Here is a 16,879-nt window from a genome sequence, read left to right as displayed (position 1 = left end):
ACTCTGGGTGTGGTCCAGAGCAGACACGCCCGTAACGTTTTTATATTCGCTAGTAAACAATCTCAAGCAGAATGTTTCCAGGTTCAAAAACTTCTTTACTAGCTGATCCGGGAGGTGCTAATAAACTCCAGCCTGTAATTCCAGCATTCTGGGAGGCTGAGGCAGGACTGCGAGTCTGAGACAAGCCTGGGCAATTGAGCCAGTCCTTGTGCCACAGTTATAAAGGGCTGTGGATGTAGCTCAGTGAGAAGCCCTGGGTAATCTGCAGAACCATTAAAAAGGGGGGCGGGGGTCTTTGCTACAGGCAGTGGACACAGATGGCACAGGTTGTGCGGATGAAGGATAGATCATTTAAGGCGCCCTGGCACTAGGGCAACATGACCGGAAAGCGCCCCTACCTTCCACTCCGGAGCGTCCCTCTCAGCCGCTCTACCCTCTGCTGTGGCGGCAGACAGCTCATCTCCTTCAGCTTCCCCACGTTCTTGTTTCAAGTGCTGGTGAAGGTTTAGTATGGCTGCCTTCAAGCCCACGAACAGATCTTCCTTTTTCTGGTTTAAACTCAGAATCTGCTTTTCAATATCTTCGATTTCACCCTGCACAGAAAGCATCTGCACTGTTTTGGGGAATCTGAGGCCTGTGGACACCCACAGGTATGGGTCAGAAGGCACCGGCTTCCTTTCGTCCTACGTCAGCGATGACGAACCTAGGGCACGCGGGCTGCAATGGTCTGTTTGCATCACCGAAAGCTCTAAGAAGTTCACCATCACTGTTTTAGGTTGTTTGGTTTGCAGAGCCAGGATCAGCCTCTGGTACAGAAGAGTTCCTCTCTATCCTGGCTGCATTTCCAAAGGATTTGCGGGGAGAGCCTGGAAGCCCCTCAGCAGACCTTGTCGGTCAGAATCTCTGAGGGTTGAACCAAAGCAGGGAACATGTAACAGGCTCCCCCGTTACTGACTGAGGTATGCAGCCGGGGGGGAGCCACTGCTCTCGGACTGATGGCCCTGGATCCAAGGGGCCGCCCCTGGGAGTCTGCACTGTGGGGGCACAACACTGGGCTCTCCGTACACTCCCCACATTGTGGCAGATCTCCCCAGAAAATGCTCCAGCAGACTAACGTTTGGGAACCACTGAGAGAAAACCTAGTTAGAAATCTCATTCCTTTTAGTATTTCTCTTGAAGACTTCTTTGGTATTACTAAATTCATTTATTCTTTCTGTAGTACAAACAATCTATCAAATGGGAATAAATAAACGAAAAAGGTATCTTGAAGAGCAACTTACAGAGGAGTCCAAGGCCCATAATGCTACTTTTAACACTGGCATTATTGATATGTCCAAATAAAATACTTTATACATGGTCAGTACATACACGCCATTGTCTGTCCATGAGGATTATAGAGCCCTACATTCAAAGGAAAAGGTAGACGCCATGCAGCCTAACCTCTTCCTCTCCAGCACTCTAGAGAGCAGTCTTGCAACTCTGCCGGAGCTCCTGCAATAGTGCCAATCAGGAGGAGCTTTTAAGGAAATCTACATGTGTTCAAAATTAACACCTTTCTATCTACACATTAGAGGCTGGAGGTCCAGAGAAAGAAGGAGGTCTTCCCAAAGCAGCCACCCGCACAGAACAGCACAGAGATGGGCCTCCCCACAATTCTCAGCAACGGCACACGTTCCTACGTTGACACCCTATGCTGCCTCAAGCCAGGATTCCCCTGCGTGCTGACGGCAGATGAATAATGGTTGAAATTAAATCACAGCTGGCTATACTCTGTGTTCCACTTTCAATACTAAACTCAGAGGGCCAGGCGTGGTGGCACGCCTGTTTCCTACGTTGACACCCTATGCTGCCTCAAGCCAGGATTCCCCTGCGTGCTGACGGCAGATGAATAATGGTTGAAATTAAATCACAGCTGGCTATACTCTGTGTTCCACTTTCAATACTAAACTCAGAGGCACAGGCGTGGTGATGCACGCCTGTAATCCCAGCACTTGGGAGGCTGAGGCAGGAGGATCGCTGTGAGTTCGAGATGAGCCTGGGCTACATAGTGAGTTCCAGGTCAGTCTCAACTACATGGTGAAATCCTGTCTCAAAAAAAAAAAAACTTAACTCAGAGGTCAAGCGCTCCCAACAAAGGCAGCATCTCAGCCATTAGAACATCACTGGGGACAGAGCAGCCCGCTGGGCTGGCCGGGCTGCAGAGCACAGAGGGAGCCAAGCAGCCACCAGCAGGTCCCGGTGGTTAATATGAAAACGTTTCTTGCCTTTTTCATTGTGTTGACAACAGTACTGATGACATAAGAGCAATGGTGGATACAGTTATTGGCCTCTGACGCAAATCGAGGCAAGGGCACCAACTATGTTAATCGTCACAAAATTCCTCAGTAGGGAAAGAAAGGGCTGCTCTCACTTAAGAACGTCCTTGCATTAACAACATGTGCCTTCAATATTCTGGTGACAAAACAGGAGGTATGCATAAAGGACGTCTTCTGGGTACCAAAGGACAATGTTTGAGGAGAAGTACCTGCACCATAGTACCTCTTTTTCCAGAAAACACTGTTTTCGCACGAAATAAAATAGTTGGTAAACTATACTTCTACGCTTAAATGCTATAAAGACTTGGGGTTTTTTTGGTAGCGGGGATCGAACTCCGGACCTTGCACTTGCAAGGCAGGCGGCGGCATCACTGAGCTAAGTCCTCAGCCCTGGAGACTTTTTCTTTTAAAGAAAGCTATTTCACATTGACTAATGGGAATGTATCAACATTTGAAAGATCTGCATAACTCAGGGAAACTATTTTTTAATGATCAAGCTTGGTATTATAAGTCATGGATGGTTAGATTTTCCATTCAAACTGCGCGATATACCTATTGTAATGGGAGAGTATGAGGAGTTCACAGACATGGCTTGAGATCCATTACAGCTATCTTGTGAGTAATTTTCATTTGTTGGCTATCAGTGCAGTTTGAAAGAATGCCCACAATTGTTCCAAAGGGCTATTAAGCCATTCCTCCCTGGTCCAGGTACATGTCTTTGAGAAACTGGATTGTTTTTATAAACTTTGAACAAAATTGAAACAGCAGATAGAATGCAGAAAAGCAGATAAAGATCTAGCTGTCTTCCGTTAAGCCAGACCTTAAAGGGATGTGCAAAAATGGAAACGGGTCACTCTTTGCACTATTTTTTCTTTTGATACATAATTACTTTAATAAAAATAGTATTTCTGTTAACATGTAATGGGTTTAAGATTGCTATTTTAAAATAAGACTTTTAACACTTCTGAGTTTTAATTCCTATGTCTGCAAATAAACAAAAGCTCTCTGTGGTCCTTGGTCTTAGCGCACAGAGACACCTGACATTCCGTGACACCAAGTCTTTAACGTTGAGTCTGCGTGAGTGACCCCCACTTACCAGCTGTGTGATCCTGAACCCCGCTTTCCTTCGCTGTAAGAAGCTGGCTTTGGTGTCACAGCAAGTGGCTGAGAACCGTATCAACTACCCGCCCGCATTAATCGCATGGCAAGAAAAACCTCAGTTCCCTGTAATCCTTGGTGCATAGTCAGGTTTTAATGCAGAAGTTCTGATTTAAAAACAAACTTAAAAAAAAAATCCTACAGAGTGTTAATAGGCAAACCATTGTAATCAATACACTGGACACTTAATCATAGCAAGTGAAAATACAGCTCGGTACACCAGATCCTTTCATTATAATGGTGTCCAGAGTTTTATTTTTATTTTTAAAAAACTACTTTTATTGCTATAAATTAGATATACAGAATGATCACATTTATCATACAATATAAACTGGTTTTCGGAGACATGGCCTCATTCTGTAATTCAGGACGGCCTTGAACTCATTCTGTCTGGGTCCAGAGTTTTGTTACCTCTGAAAGCCCAGCCTGCCCACACTGCCTGATCCTCACCCCAATACTAGCAGGACAGTCAGGTTGTCCAAATATCCTGTGTGACAGCAGCCTCTTGGGCGCTACAGCAAGTGCAGAGCTAATCACACCAGGCCGCGGCTGTAGGCCTTGAAAAGCTCCTCCTTAGAGCTCAGGGCAGCAACTGTGCAGCCACCATTTCATCACGTTTTAATGGAGGTGTCGTGTAACCACCCACCCCATGAAACATGAGTGCAAAGTAAGTACACGCAGTGGACAGGTTCAATCAAAAGAGATGAGTTGGGCCTAAGCCTGCAGCGTGGCCAGGGCTTAGACACCAAGGGCTTAGCAAGTGACCACTGACGGAACGGATGGACGCAAGAGACCTACCTGGACTGCGGGCAGGTCTGCGGCTTCTTCTGGGGACATGTGTTCGAGGGGGAGCTCAGCTGAATAGCTACTTAAGATCTGCTTCAGGTTTTCTATGTCTTCACCACATTCACTAGTCTGCTTTATGACCATCTATAAAATAAGCACCACAAAAGAGGCACGGCTGTCAGGTTTAAGTACTAGATTAACGGGTCATTCCCACCCTCTACCCCTCACAAGTTCCAGTCAGACGAGGCAAATATGCATCCACACAGCTTTTGATTTATTCTATATCGTATCTCTACTTAAATTCCAGGGACGGAGAGCAGCCTTTCCAGAGCCTGCATCTGCCCTTCTCCTTGCTTCATTAGACACCAGGGCACCTTGGGCAGCGCCTGGAGTACAAGTCTAACTGGATAAACCTTGACGCTCAGGTGTGCTCAGTTTACTGTGCTTCTCCCGGGAAGCGTTTTACGGCATGTTCACGTGAGTTTTCTAGTTTTATGAAGTTACTGGGATGTCGCGCACACCATTTAATACACAACCCGTGTGGGGTTTGTCACAAGAGAAAAGTGACACGGTGGGTTTGGAGGGCAGAGGGCCTGGGATTCGGGCGGTGATGAATTTCCCCAGTATTACTCACTTCCTCATCTAGCCCCCGTTGGAATCCGAGATGTGCACCTCATCAATAAAAACGCCGACAGCTCCAGAGTAGTCTGAGTTTGCAGAATTAGGTAAAACTAACCAGAATGGTATGTGGGGTCCGATGTTAAGAAAGCGGAACTATGTTAAGAGATCTACTTGTAGAATAAGTGAGACAATCAAAGGCTTGTGAAAGATAAAGAAACGGGCTTCAAAGCACATCCAGCTACTTTGGTTTGCTCAACCATAAAGCAAAATGGCTTCCAAACTACAAAGCTTTTGGCCAATACATAATTCTTCCTTGTATTTTCTTTAATATTTAACCAGAATTTTAGCTGTAGGCTGGAAATGAATAACCATGTTCTCTGGAAACACCTGTTCCCCGGGCCTCAAGGATGAACTAGATTCCATTATTTCCCTACAACAATAATTTGTCTTATTTTACACAATGAAGGCACTTGCAATATCTAAAATAAGAATTAGAGGGCACGGGTACCATATTATAGTGAGTTTCATTATCATTGGCTTATTTAGCTTTGGAACAGGTCAGGGGACATCTGATTTCATCCACATACCAGCAGGAAAAATTTTAGGAGCACAGTTTGATATCTAACTTGGTCTAACAGAGTCTTCTAGTCTTCCCTTTTCATCTTGTGAAAAGGCTACATTAAAACATAGTTAGGACTTATTTTCTTTTCCTAACCAAGAGACCAATAGAGCCACAGAAGATTAAAAATAATATATCACATTTGATTTTTTTTTTCTTCTCCTTATCCAGTATTTTAAAAATCATACATTGAGCACTGGGTCTTTTTCTCTCTGACCAGAGTTGATCAGCATCCAGTCCAGAGAGGTTGTGAAGGTTAAGAATTGGACCAGAGAACATATAGGCCTCTGAAATGTGAGTGAAATTTAAAGATTAAGACACCACCATTTTCAAAGGCAGGATACAAGATGTTTACCAAGGGGGCTGAATATCTTTAGAACTCAAGGCACTTTCAGCAATTTTCTGTTCTTGTAGGGGTGGTTGTTAATTAAAGAATAAAAACCAAATACAAAAGACAATTCCTGATTTGAGACTGGTAAAGTAACACAACTCAAGAGGGGGAAAGTATCTGGAGAGAGGCTGAAAGATGCCACCAGTGAGAAGGAAGACGCTTCCCACAAGGAGGAATAGTGTCAGGGGGTTCAGAAATTCAAAGTCTTACCCTATTCAGATAAGAAACAGCCTCTGCCCGAGGAAGTCTGAACTCTTTCAGTTCCCCCTGCAGCACCAGGCTCCTATTCTACCCACATCCCATGCTGGTGAATAAGAGGAGCTCATCCACAGGGAGGGACTGAGAGGCAGGCCGAAATTATCATGTGATAATTACTTTCTAGATCAGCTGGCCTCCTGAGATTGCAAATGCCTTGCCCAGGTTTGAATACCTTCCCAGAGGGTTTTACCCTTGCAGTCCTTTAATGGCTGTACAGTGGGATTAAATCAACCGTAACGATGGTTTAATGTCTTCAACCAGAGCAAGGGTAAGAGCTGAGAAGAAAATAACCTTGGCCTGATGTGAGCAAGAAGACAGACTTTTATGTCAAATGCCACCTGCTGGATAATAATTTCTTTCAATTAAAATTAAGGCAGTACCAGCTTCGCTGAACGTCTTCACCCAGTGAGGTGTTTGTCCTCACAACGCTCACCTTTAATAGCTCATTTTGCTCCTGAGTCACATTTTCCAAGAGCTTTACGTCCTGTAAAAGCTGGCTTGTCCTCTGAAACACAGGGAGTGGGTTCACCTCTGGCTGCGGCAGCCTCAGTTCCGCTCGGTAGGACAGTATCTCAGCGATGGTTTTCTTCATAGGACGGATATTTTCAAGAATGACCTTAGGGATATAAAAGAGGTATGGTATGAAATTGGGAAAAGAGAAAAACCTTAGGCTACTGCTAAACTTAATTATTCAAAATTAAAAGATTTTACTGTATAGTCTATAGTTTCACTTTTTAAAACATTTCTTGCCTCAGACTGAAAAACTCGGGTGCACTGCTTGGGCTGTGGTTGTTAATGGGGTCAGGGAAGAATTATCCTTGATATGGTGAGAGCAGCACCAACACTAGCTGATGAGTTTGGAAAACGCTTTCTTCCCTTCCCTCTCCTCTTTGTAGAGAACTGCAGCTTAGCTTTCTGTATTATCATTGGTAAGTGGGCTACACTAAGGGCAGGTACAGCGTCTCACTTTCAAAGCAAATGCACAGGGATTCCTACAAAATATGCTTAGTGAATTGAATTGTCTGCTAAATTTTATGAGTCTCGGGAGCTTTAATAATATCTGACCCACAGAATCTGGAATTGCTAATAAAGTAGAAGAGATTATTCACCTTATTAAACACTTCTTACGTAAAATTTCATTTACTCCTCACAACCATCTCGAGAGAGAAAATCTTCTAACTGGTATTTCACAAGTAAGGAAATCGGGTTTCCAGAAGTTAGAAGACCCAAGAAAGGGTAGACTGCAAGAGTCAGGGGTGGGATTAGAACCCTGGCCTACTTGGTCTTAAAGCACACACCTCAACCACTAGGCTAAAGAGAAAACTGATGCTGGTGTGCTGTTTAGTGTGTCTCATATATGTCTCAGCTCGTGTGCTAGGGGATCTATATACACTGTATCAATGTAACACCACAAAACCAAAACACAGATATGAAAAACAGTGTCCTGAACATATATACTCAAAGTCACGGGGCCAATAGCAGCGTCACTGAGGCCAGAAACCTACTTCAGAATGACTCAGGTACTCAAGCTCCTGGGTTTAACTTGAGGGCCAAACTTAAATGAAAAAGTGTTCTATTGGAAAATTATCCTCCCATGAATAGTGTTACGAATATGATTTAAAACATATTTAGATTCATTCACATCTCTTTCCCAACCTTTGCCATTATGCTAGCAGATTAATATTTTGGAGCCTGGAGGTGGAGCACAGTAGAAGGAACACTTTACCTAGCATGTGTGAGCCCTGGGTATGATGCACAGCACCACAGAATGAAACAGTACTAATACTCAGTAATACATCCTATTATTATATATTTTTAAATAGACATAATAAGTACTATGACAAAATACTTTTAATAATGATTCATGCTTACCTCCCCATGTTTAAGATGTTCTTCAGGTGAAAAGTCAAATATTTCTTTAGATAACAGGATAGTTTTGATTTTTGAAACTTTTTTCTCCATTAATTTTACTTCAGATTCAATAGCAACCACATCCTAGAATTTCACAAACAAGAACACCCTCATGCAATATACATTGTACCTCACTAATCCATAAAACACTATTTATTGCCATTAGTTCTATTCTTATATTTAACCAAACCATGTTTGAAACTTTCACCTCTTAAAAATGGACCAAGGGCTGCACAGACAGACACATCTCATGGTTTCCAATAGAAATACAGCAGCATACCGCACTGCAAAGCATTGCCCATGCCTTGTTGAAGGAAAGTCACAGAGCCAATTTTCAATTACTCAGGAGAGCAAAGCTAGTAGACATCCAAACTCATTTATTAATAGAGTCTCAACTATTTAAAATCCTTAAAAATGTATCTCTGAAATGGTTTAAATACTCGAAAACAAGTAGAGTCTGACATTTAAAAAATTCCCATAGTTTCAGTGAAATGATAAAGTCATCCTTGAGAAACTAACACAAGGAGCTGGGAAACCAAGAGGGTTTTCCTATCATGCCTTAGTAAGATACTACCAAGCTGAATGCCACTAAATTACTTTCAACCTACTCAGATTAATTTAAACAATAGGTCACTTGCCAGTAGTTTTCTTTCTTATCAATGCCAACATCCAGAAGTTGGCCCAGAACCCTAAAGTTTAAAATGCTGCAAAGGGGCCAGGCATTTAGCTCAGCGGTTCGGTGGCCTGCCTCGCAAGCGCAAGGACCTGAGTTTGATTCCTGGTACCACCAAAAACAAAAAACAAAAAAAACAAACAAACAAATAAATAAAATAAAATGCTGCAAAAATAAGTTAAAATATGTGCTGCAAAAACCTACACAGTGGACTCAGAGAAGCCTACAAATGTGAGCAAAGCCTGCAGATCTTGACTTTAGAGCTCAGTACAGATGCACCAAAGCACTAGCTGGTACATAAAAAATAAAAATAGAACAAGGGTTTCGAATTACAACGGTTTGGAACCATTTGCTACAAGGAAAGGCAGGACTTTATGGTCCTAAGCACACAGAGTAGTAAGTACAGTGTGACCGTTTAGAGAAGTATCTCCAAATCATGAGGAAAAGTTACATTACATTCAACTTGTTTTCTGCACCTACTGTTTAAAAAGGTATATAAAATTATACAACGTGTTGGCGGGGTGCCAGGGATGGAACTCAGGACCTCACACTTGCCAGGCAGGTGCAGTGCCACTGAGCTACATCCTGGGCCCTTATACAATATATTTTAAGATAATTTCCATCAGAAATTACAGAAGCACTATAAAACTTTGGGGAATAAGGTATTAGCATCCACACATTTACTTCCACAACTTTTGTTTCCTGAAGTTATGGGTGAGGTACAGGAAATGTCTGAAACATAAATAATTAAGCACAAAGTATAACTACCTTTACTGGGTAATGATCTTCTGTGAACTGCCTCAGGTATGTCAAGCAAAAATAAAACCACTTAAAAATCCTGGGGCTACAGTGCAGCTCAGTGGTACGGGGCCTGACTAGCTTGTGCAAAGTCCTGGGTTTTAAGCCCAGCAGCACCACTCCCAAATCCAGTGGTGGACACAGCAGCTCCTCCATAAATACTGACAGACTGACTGCAGCACTGGGCATAGAATCCGGGCCTTCAGTTACACTAGGCAAGGACTCCACCACCGAACCACGGCCCCAGCATCCCTCCCTTCTGTAATTAGTGCTTTTAAATGAACAATATTTCTTCTTTGACAAAGAGAAAAAAAATGAGCTTATTTGATAATTTTGGGGGGAGGGGGTTTTCAGTTATACCGTGGGGTCCAGAGTAAAAAGAATGAAAATGAAAAATGTGGCATCTGGGCTGGGGATTCAGCTCAGTGGTTCTGCCACCTGCCTCACAAGCACAAGGTGCTGAGTTCAATCCCTAGTAGAAAAAAAAAGAAAGAAAGAAAATAAAAGAGAGGCAGTTTAATGAATATTTACATAATTAGACTGTGATTAATGATATGCCTCTAATTAGCCAAATAAAATACAGGTTAAAAATGACAAATCTCATCTTTATGGTACAGACTTACATCAGCTACTCGCTGGATATGTGGAAGGCTCTCCATTATTTGTTGTTGTAAAGCTGCCACTTGACTACTTAACTCTTGTATGGACTGAATTAAATTGTCAGTTTCAAAAATGATTGACAAATCTTCTAGGTCGGTGAAAATTGAACGTAAAAGATTGTGTTTCTGTTCAGAATCTTCCAGAGCCATCTAGACAGAGAAACAAGGGAAAGAGAGAGGAACTTCAAGATACTGAAACAAGTTGATTGAAATTTAAATTAGAGGAAAGTTTAATTTGTGACCATTTCAAACTCCTGGTTATTTCAATTTTCATAATGAGAACACTGAACTCTCTCAATTGTCAGTGGGAGTGGATGACTTATCTGAAATGCTTGGGACTAAAAGGATCTTGCTTCAGAATCTTTCAGATTTTGGAATATCTGCATACACATATGTAATAAAATATCTTGAGGGTGGGTCCTGAGTGTAAAGACAAAATTCATTCACATAACATGTATACTCAGACGCACAGTCTGAAGGTAATACACCACAGCATTTTTAGTGTGTTTTAAAATTTACTATAAAGATATAGGAATCAAGACTGTCATAACGGTAAATGAATAGATCAACAGAAGATAGAATTCAGCAAGATCTACATCTATGAGGTCAGTTATTTTTTAAAAGGTGCCAGAGTAATTCAGTGATGAAGGTCTTTTCAATAAATAGTACTGGAATGATCTGGTATCCGTATGGAAAAAAAAAATGACCCTTGAATAAGGACCCTTGATTCACACCATACATAACGATTAATATTACTTAGACAATAGACTTAAAAGAGTTAGTACTATGAAATTTCTAGAAGATAACAAGAGGAACTCTTTGTGATCTTGGGTTAAAGGTTTCTTAGAGCACACAAAATAACACATAAAAAGAAAATATTATAATAACACAAAATATTGCAAATTACATATATATCACAGAAATAGTTTCAAGACTGCTTTACAAATAAATCTTACAACTCAGTGATAAGGCAAGCAACTCAATTTAAAAATGTGCCCCAAATTGGACACTTCACAAAGAAGTGTACAAATCCCAAGTAAGAACAGTGTTACCTCGGTTCACATACTTAATTCTCTCTATAATTTTGGTCGAAAACTGAACTGGATGAGAACTGAATCAAATTTCCCCATCAGGTCAACACTGAACCTAACCATGGAATTTGATTCAGTTCTCACGATTCTAACTGTAACCAGAATCGTGAAAAGAATCAAGCTTGTAAACCAACGTACCACTGAATACGATTAAGTACTCAAAAGCCATTAGTTATTAGGGAAATGCCATTTAGACAACAATGAAACACATCACTGAAAAGGCTGTATCAAAGACAATATCAAGTGCTGGTGAAAACACGCAGTAGCCAGAACTCACTTTGCTGGCAAGAATTAAAAATAACACTCCACACTGGAGAACAATTTTTATTTACTTGAACAACTTACTATAAATGTCAGCAATCCTACACTTAGGTATTTATTCACTGACATGAAATGAAATGAAAATCTATGTCCTCAGAAAAATTTGGGGTACAGAGCTGCACCTTTATCCAAAGTCACCTAACTACACTAAAAATGGGAGCATTTTAATACATGTAAATGACACTAAAACAAAGTACATTTAAAAGCAAGTTAGCTTACTATTTTTACAAAGACAATTTACGTTTTAATGACTTGTAATTACAACAGCAGCATTTGTGAAACCGTCTTTATGCTATGCCTACTTACTTCAGTGAATGCAATCCAGGAAGAAAGTTACAGTATAAATAAAACAATCTTTTAAAAAGCTTAGCTGAGAATTCAGATAGCTCTTTAAGTCTTTTTTAAAAGGCGAGACAGATTTAGCAATGCCAGGAAATGGAAAGGAGTACTGTGAGTCAGACAGTTGTTTTCATTCTAAGGACAAAATGGGGTTTTTTGCTCACAGGACTGGCTCTGTGGGAGTTACCTGCCGAAGGGGTTTTGCTAGGACCTATTCCATGGGAAATAAACTTGCATATCTCGGCTGGACTCAAACTCATAAAGTCTGGCAACTTAGCAAGTCCTCAACAGTCACAGAGAAGCTTTCACACTTAAACATTCGCCTCATTGGAAAGTAGTAAAAGTCTACCTGCTGTCACCTGAGTTTACATTAGTAGCTTTTAATTTTTTAATGCACCAAAAGCATTTGAAGATGAAACCATACACTCGCGCGCGCATTATTCCTTTCTCCGGTCCTGGCATAAAGGCATTTAAAAAAAATACAAAGATGACAAGTCCTGGGGATATGCAGAGTCAACTTGAGGTATGGGGGGTGGGATGGGTCACAAGCAAGAGTAAGAAATAAGCAGATGAGTGAGAATGCAGTATTTTGACAACTTTTACAGGACAAAAATAGGCCACCAAATCTCAAACATCAGGAAGTCCGAAGTCAGCTCACCCAGGAACACACTGTGCTGTTCCAGAGATACAAAGAGCCTGGATGGTCTTTGAGGTGTGATTACTCTCAACACTGTCACACAACACTTCCTAGGGGACTCTTTCCCATGGCTGATCACATGAGATAAGGAAAGTACACCTTCAGAATCAAACTGCAGTCCATGCTCACCTCTGGACCATCCCAGAAGTCATGGCCCCACACAGGAAAATACTCCCCCTGTTCTGGCACTGTAAGCTGGCATGGAGCACAGGGCCCCTGTGGAGCCCCAGGAGGGACATGGGATTTTAGAATCTGGGCATGTCAGAACCAGAAGGAACTAGGAGATTAGACTTCTACTTCGGTGTAACTAATTGCCGCAAAGATGGCTACAAATAGGGCTGGGGATTTAGCTCAGTGGTTCTGCTGCCTGCCCTGAAAGTGCAAGGTCCTGAGTTCAAAACTCGATACCAAAAAAAAAGTCTGATCAGATACGTTCTGTGGGTCAGGAGTTGAGGTCCAGTTTGGTGGGTCTTCTGCTCAGGGTGCCACCTGACTGCCACCATGAAGCCATCAGCTCCAGGTTCCCTTCCAAGTTCACTTTGGTTGTCTGTAAAATTCAGCTGTAGGGACCGAGGTCCCCGTTTTCCTGTCGGCTGTTGGTGAGGAGTTGCTCTCAACATCTAGAAGCTGCTTTTGAGTGCTAACCCCATGGCCCTCTCACAGTATGACAGCTTGGCCCTCCCGTCCAGGAGAACCTATGATTTGCTGCTAGGGGATCCTGTAATTAGGTGATCGTGCCTTCATGAGAATCCTTATTCCATTACCACAAAGCCATGTAAGAGAACCTAATCAACGACGCATTCTATCCCTGCCTGTACTTCAGGAAAGAGGACTGAACAGGACATCATACACCAAGCAATGAGAATATACTGGGGGTCCCGGTAGACTTCCGTGGCTCCAAACCATCAAAGCCATCCATCCAGTGCAGCCTTATCACTTCACAGAATGACGAAACTGAGACCCACAGAAGATACAGGCTGAGTTATCCAAAAAATATGTAGGAAGTAGGACAAAAAGAACCAGATTTTGGTCTCCAAGATTCCTATCCAGTGCTTGCCAGTGTCCCAAGCTTCCTCCTGCTTCCTGGCATGATTAACAGTAACACTGTTGCGGGGGTAAGTGGAGCAAAAGATGATGGCAATCGGCTAATCAGTGAGCAGGTCCCTCAGGTGCAGGAAACTTCAGCGAACACTCACCTGCAGGGAGCTGGCGTGGTGACTCAGGGACTTAGATGAGTCATAGTGAGCAGGATTGGCCAGCAAGTAACTGGTGTTTTCTATCCAAGCCTCGACGCTCTTCAGAAGATCACTGTACTCCTCCATCTTAATTGTGGCCTGGCAAAGAAAAACGGTACCACAAAAAAAACCGTAGTCAGAGGCTGGTTACCAGAGGCGAGTGAGTCCACGGCAAAGAGTTCAGTTGCCTTCTGGGTCTCCTCTGCCAGGGCTGAGGATCCTGAACCACCTACTCCAGGTGAAGGTCCTTCCAACATTTAAGACTGATCTTGACCAGAGGTAAAAGGGATTTGAGAAGTTTTACCCCAACACTGTTGGCCTTAGCACGGGTTTCAGATTCACTCTACAACTAGCCTAGTTCCCAACTATTCCTCATTCTAAAGACGGGACCTCACCCTGTAATATCCCATTTGTTGTAAGACAAGGATCCTGCCCTTTCCTGATTACACTCACAACTTATTGAACCATGGCCCCCATTTAGAATGGAGGCAGAGCGGGATCTTGTTCCCCAACAGCAGTCTTGCTCTTTGGTGGCTCCCTCCTTGGACTCCAGGGAGTGCCTGCCCTAAAGTCCCATGATTGGTCTTCATCTGCCTGTTGGGAACGATGGCACTATTTGGGCTTCTGCCACAGTCTGACTTTTGGATTTTAGTTTGTGTCTACCCACTCAGACTTCCAGTTTGGACCAGCACTGGAATGCTGTGCCCTCAGTGCTGACCTGAAGCTACTGCCTTCCATGATTAGTATCTTTAGGGAAACTGGCTACCTCTGACTCTGTATATTTTTATTTTGCTTTAAATCCATCTCAGTACGACCACATGCTATGCAGCCACCACAAGCCCCAGCCCCACCTTATTTAACTGGGAGGTTCTGGATTCTGCTCTCTGGGACACTTGCTGATACTGCTGCAAAGGAATCATCAGGCTGTCCATCCATTCTTGAGCCTGTCCTGGGTCCTGTTCAACGAGGTCCTGAACTTCAGAATCCAGCTCATTTAGCTTGGAATGCCAGAGATCTAGCTCATCCCACATTTTCTAGAGAAGAAAATTGTAAGTCAGGCTGAATGCAGGTGTCACGGCAGACCGTGGGGACACCTAGTTTACACATGGATATTTGCATTTGGAAATGCTATCAAAGCAACACTGTCGGCATACTTATATTTAGCAACCATTTGTGATAGACACTGAAAAATAATTTTTTTCTGAGTTCTCCTAAACGTAACTGTAGTCATCTTGGTTTGAATTAGCTGTAGGAGAACAGCAAGACCTGGACATATTTTAGAGATGAATGACAGTAAACAAGGTCAATAGAGTCCTAACTTTCCAAGTGCTAGGAGGTAAACATTACATTTTTTCGTTGTTAGTTAACATTACATTTTAAAAGGGCTATTCAAGGAGATGTGGTGCTTCATTCCCAGCACTTGGAATGCCCTGGAATTCAAGATCAACTGGGATAACACAGCAAGACCTTGTGTACAAAATAAAATAATATAAAAGGGACATGTATAGATAGATAGATATAGTCTAGAAAAAAAAAAAAAGGGGAAAAAAAAAAAAAAAAAAAAAAAAAAAAAAAAAAAAAAAAAAAAAAAAAAAAAAAAAAAAAAAAAAAAAAAAAAAAAAAAGTCTGCTAACTCAGAATTGACATACAGGCAGAAAAATCCAGCTGCAGGCCATTACTAGCAACTGCTTTTGACTCCAGAAACTGTAACAAGTTAGATTCAATTTTGAATTTGTCAAAGGTAAAATATCCAAAACTTAATATTTAATAATATAATTCTGAGAAACAGGGAAATCTGACGTGGTAAGTGGGTTCTTCTACATAAGAGCCTAGACTATAACCAGTAGTGGGCCACCTCTGACCTATTTCTAAAAGTTCCCAAATTAATATATTAGTGTATTTCCTTAAAATGTAGACTCAATTCAGAACCCATATCCTGGCATCAGTTTAGGCATTCAGAGGTAGAATATTATGTATCCGTACAGTTTTATTTAAGATCTTATTTCCTAAGACATTTTATAGGTAAATCAATTTGGTTTTTTATTTCCGCTTTTTTCACCTTGGGAATCTAAAGAAAAACTGTTATTATATTTTCTACTCTGTTGCATTTTTTTTTTGTATCAGTCCTCCCAAGATAAGGCTGTTACTGTTCCCTTGCCTGTGGAAACTGCAGTGTACACTCAGGAGCCTTGAGAAACCCTGCAGGAGGCCTTCAAAGCAGCCTCCCTTTCGGCTGAGAGGTGGCCTCTCCTATGGGGATCTGAGGCTCTAACTCCTCACGGAGGTCAGGAGGAGCAGAGGACCTGAAACACCATGCTCTGAACGGAGTTAAAGGAGGTTGTTACCTTTTGAATTTCTTGGGCTTTCTCAATGTTTTTGCTTTTCTGCTTCAACAGTTTTTCAACCTGCTGAAGCCCACTGTTAATTTCCTCTATTTTCCTGCTCATCACACCGGAGGGTGAGCTCTTCAAGCCTTCACTGCGGATCTGTTACAAAGGGGGAGTCACATTTGGGTTAGAGGGGGTTTCTGCTCTCTCTTCCAGGGCTCAAACAACGAAAACGGTACTCACTGCTCTTACTTGTAAAAATGTTTAAGGTTCGTGGGGAAAAAAAAAAAATCCCAAACTGTATTAGGTAACGCCTTAGTGAGAAGGTAGATTAGCCAACTAATAAATGGCAGTTGTTTACCTCACCTTCTAAATGCAATCTAGAAATAAAGTGATTGATTTAAATAACAAAAATCACATGCTGTGTTGGGCAAGGCTAGAGTGGACTCTGAAACATACCCCCCCCTTGGATCAAACGATTTGAGAGAATTCCTGTGGATACATTATTTATTATACAGTCTGTTTTATGAGAAAAATTCCCTGCACAGATCTGTTTTCAATAAAACCATTCTCAAGCCAACTTAAAAAATGAAATGAAATTTCCAACTTAATGTTCATCTAGGTGAAACAACCTTCTAAATGTGGGTATTCCTTGAGGGTGCAGGGCTGACATTTCTTTG

At 42.0% G+C, this 16,879-nt stretch overlaps 1 protein-coding gene across 5 annotated transcripts in view; it reads right to left on the bottom strand.

Annotated features, from left to right (window-relative positions):
• Positions 1–16,879, bottom strand: part of Syne2 (spectrin repeat containing nuclear envelope protein 2) — a 310,603-nt gene that overhangs the window by 112,564 nt on the left and 181,160 nt on the right. For all 5 annotated transcript variants that reach the window (XM_010602996.3, XM_010602997.2, XM_010602995.1 and 2 more), the window contains 8 exons: positions 16,218–16,358; positions 14,724–14,906; positions 13,834–13,971; positions 10,154–10,339; positions 8,021–8,143; positions 6,582–6,764; positions 4,272–4,403; positions 399–593 (listed from right to left, as the gene is read on the bottom strand). In XM_010602996.3, coding sequence (XP_010601298.1) covers positions 399–593; positions 4,272–4,403; positions 6,582–6,764; positions 8,021–8,143; positions 10,154–10,339; positions 13,834–13,971; positions 14,724–14,906; positions 16,218–16,358 — 1,281 coding nt within the window. The remainder of the gene's footprint in view (positions 1–398; positions 594–4,271; positions 4,404–6,581; positions 6,765–8,020; positions 8,144–10,153; positions 10,340–13,833; positions 13,972–14,723; positions 14,907–16,217; positions 16,359–16,879) is intronic.

Source organism: Fukomys damarensis, unplaced genomic scaffold (assembly GCF_012274545.1).
Source record: "Fukomys damarensis isolate Sample0158 unplaced genomic scaffold, DMR_v1.0_HiC HiC_scaffold_21, whole genome shotgun sequence".
In the NCBI taxonomy this organism is placed as follows: Eukaryota; Metazoa; Chordata; class Mammalia; order Rodentia; family Bathyergidae; genus Fukomys; species Fukomys damarensis.
Note: the sequence above shows the minus strand (reverse complement) of the source record. Positions and strands in the feature narration are given on the sequence as shown.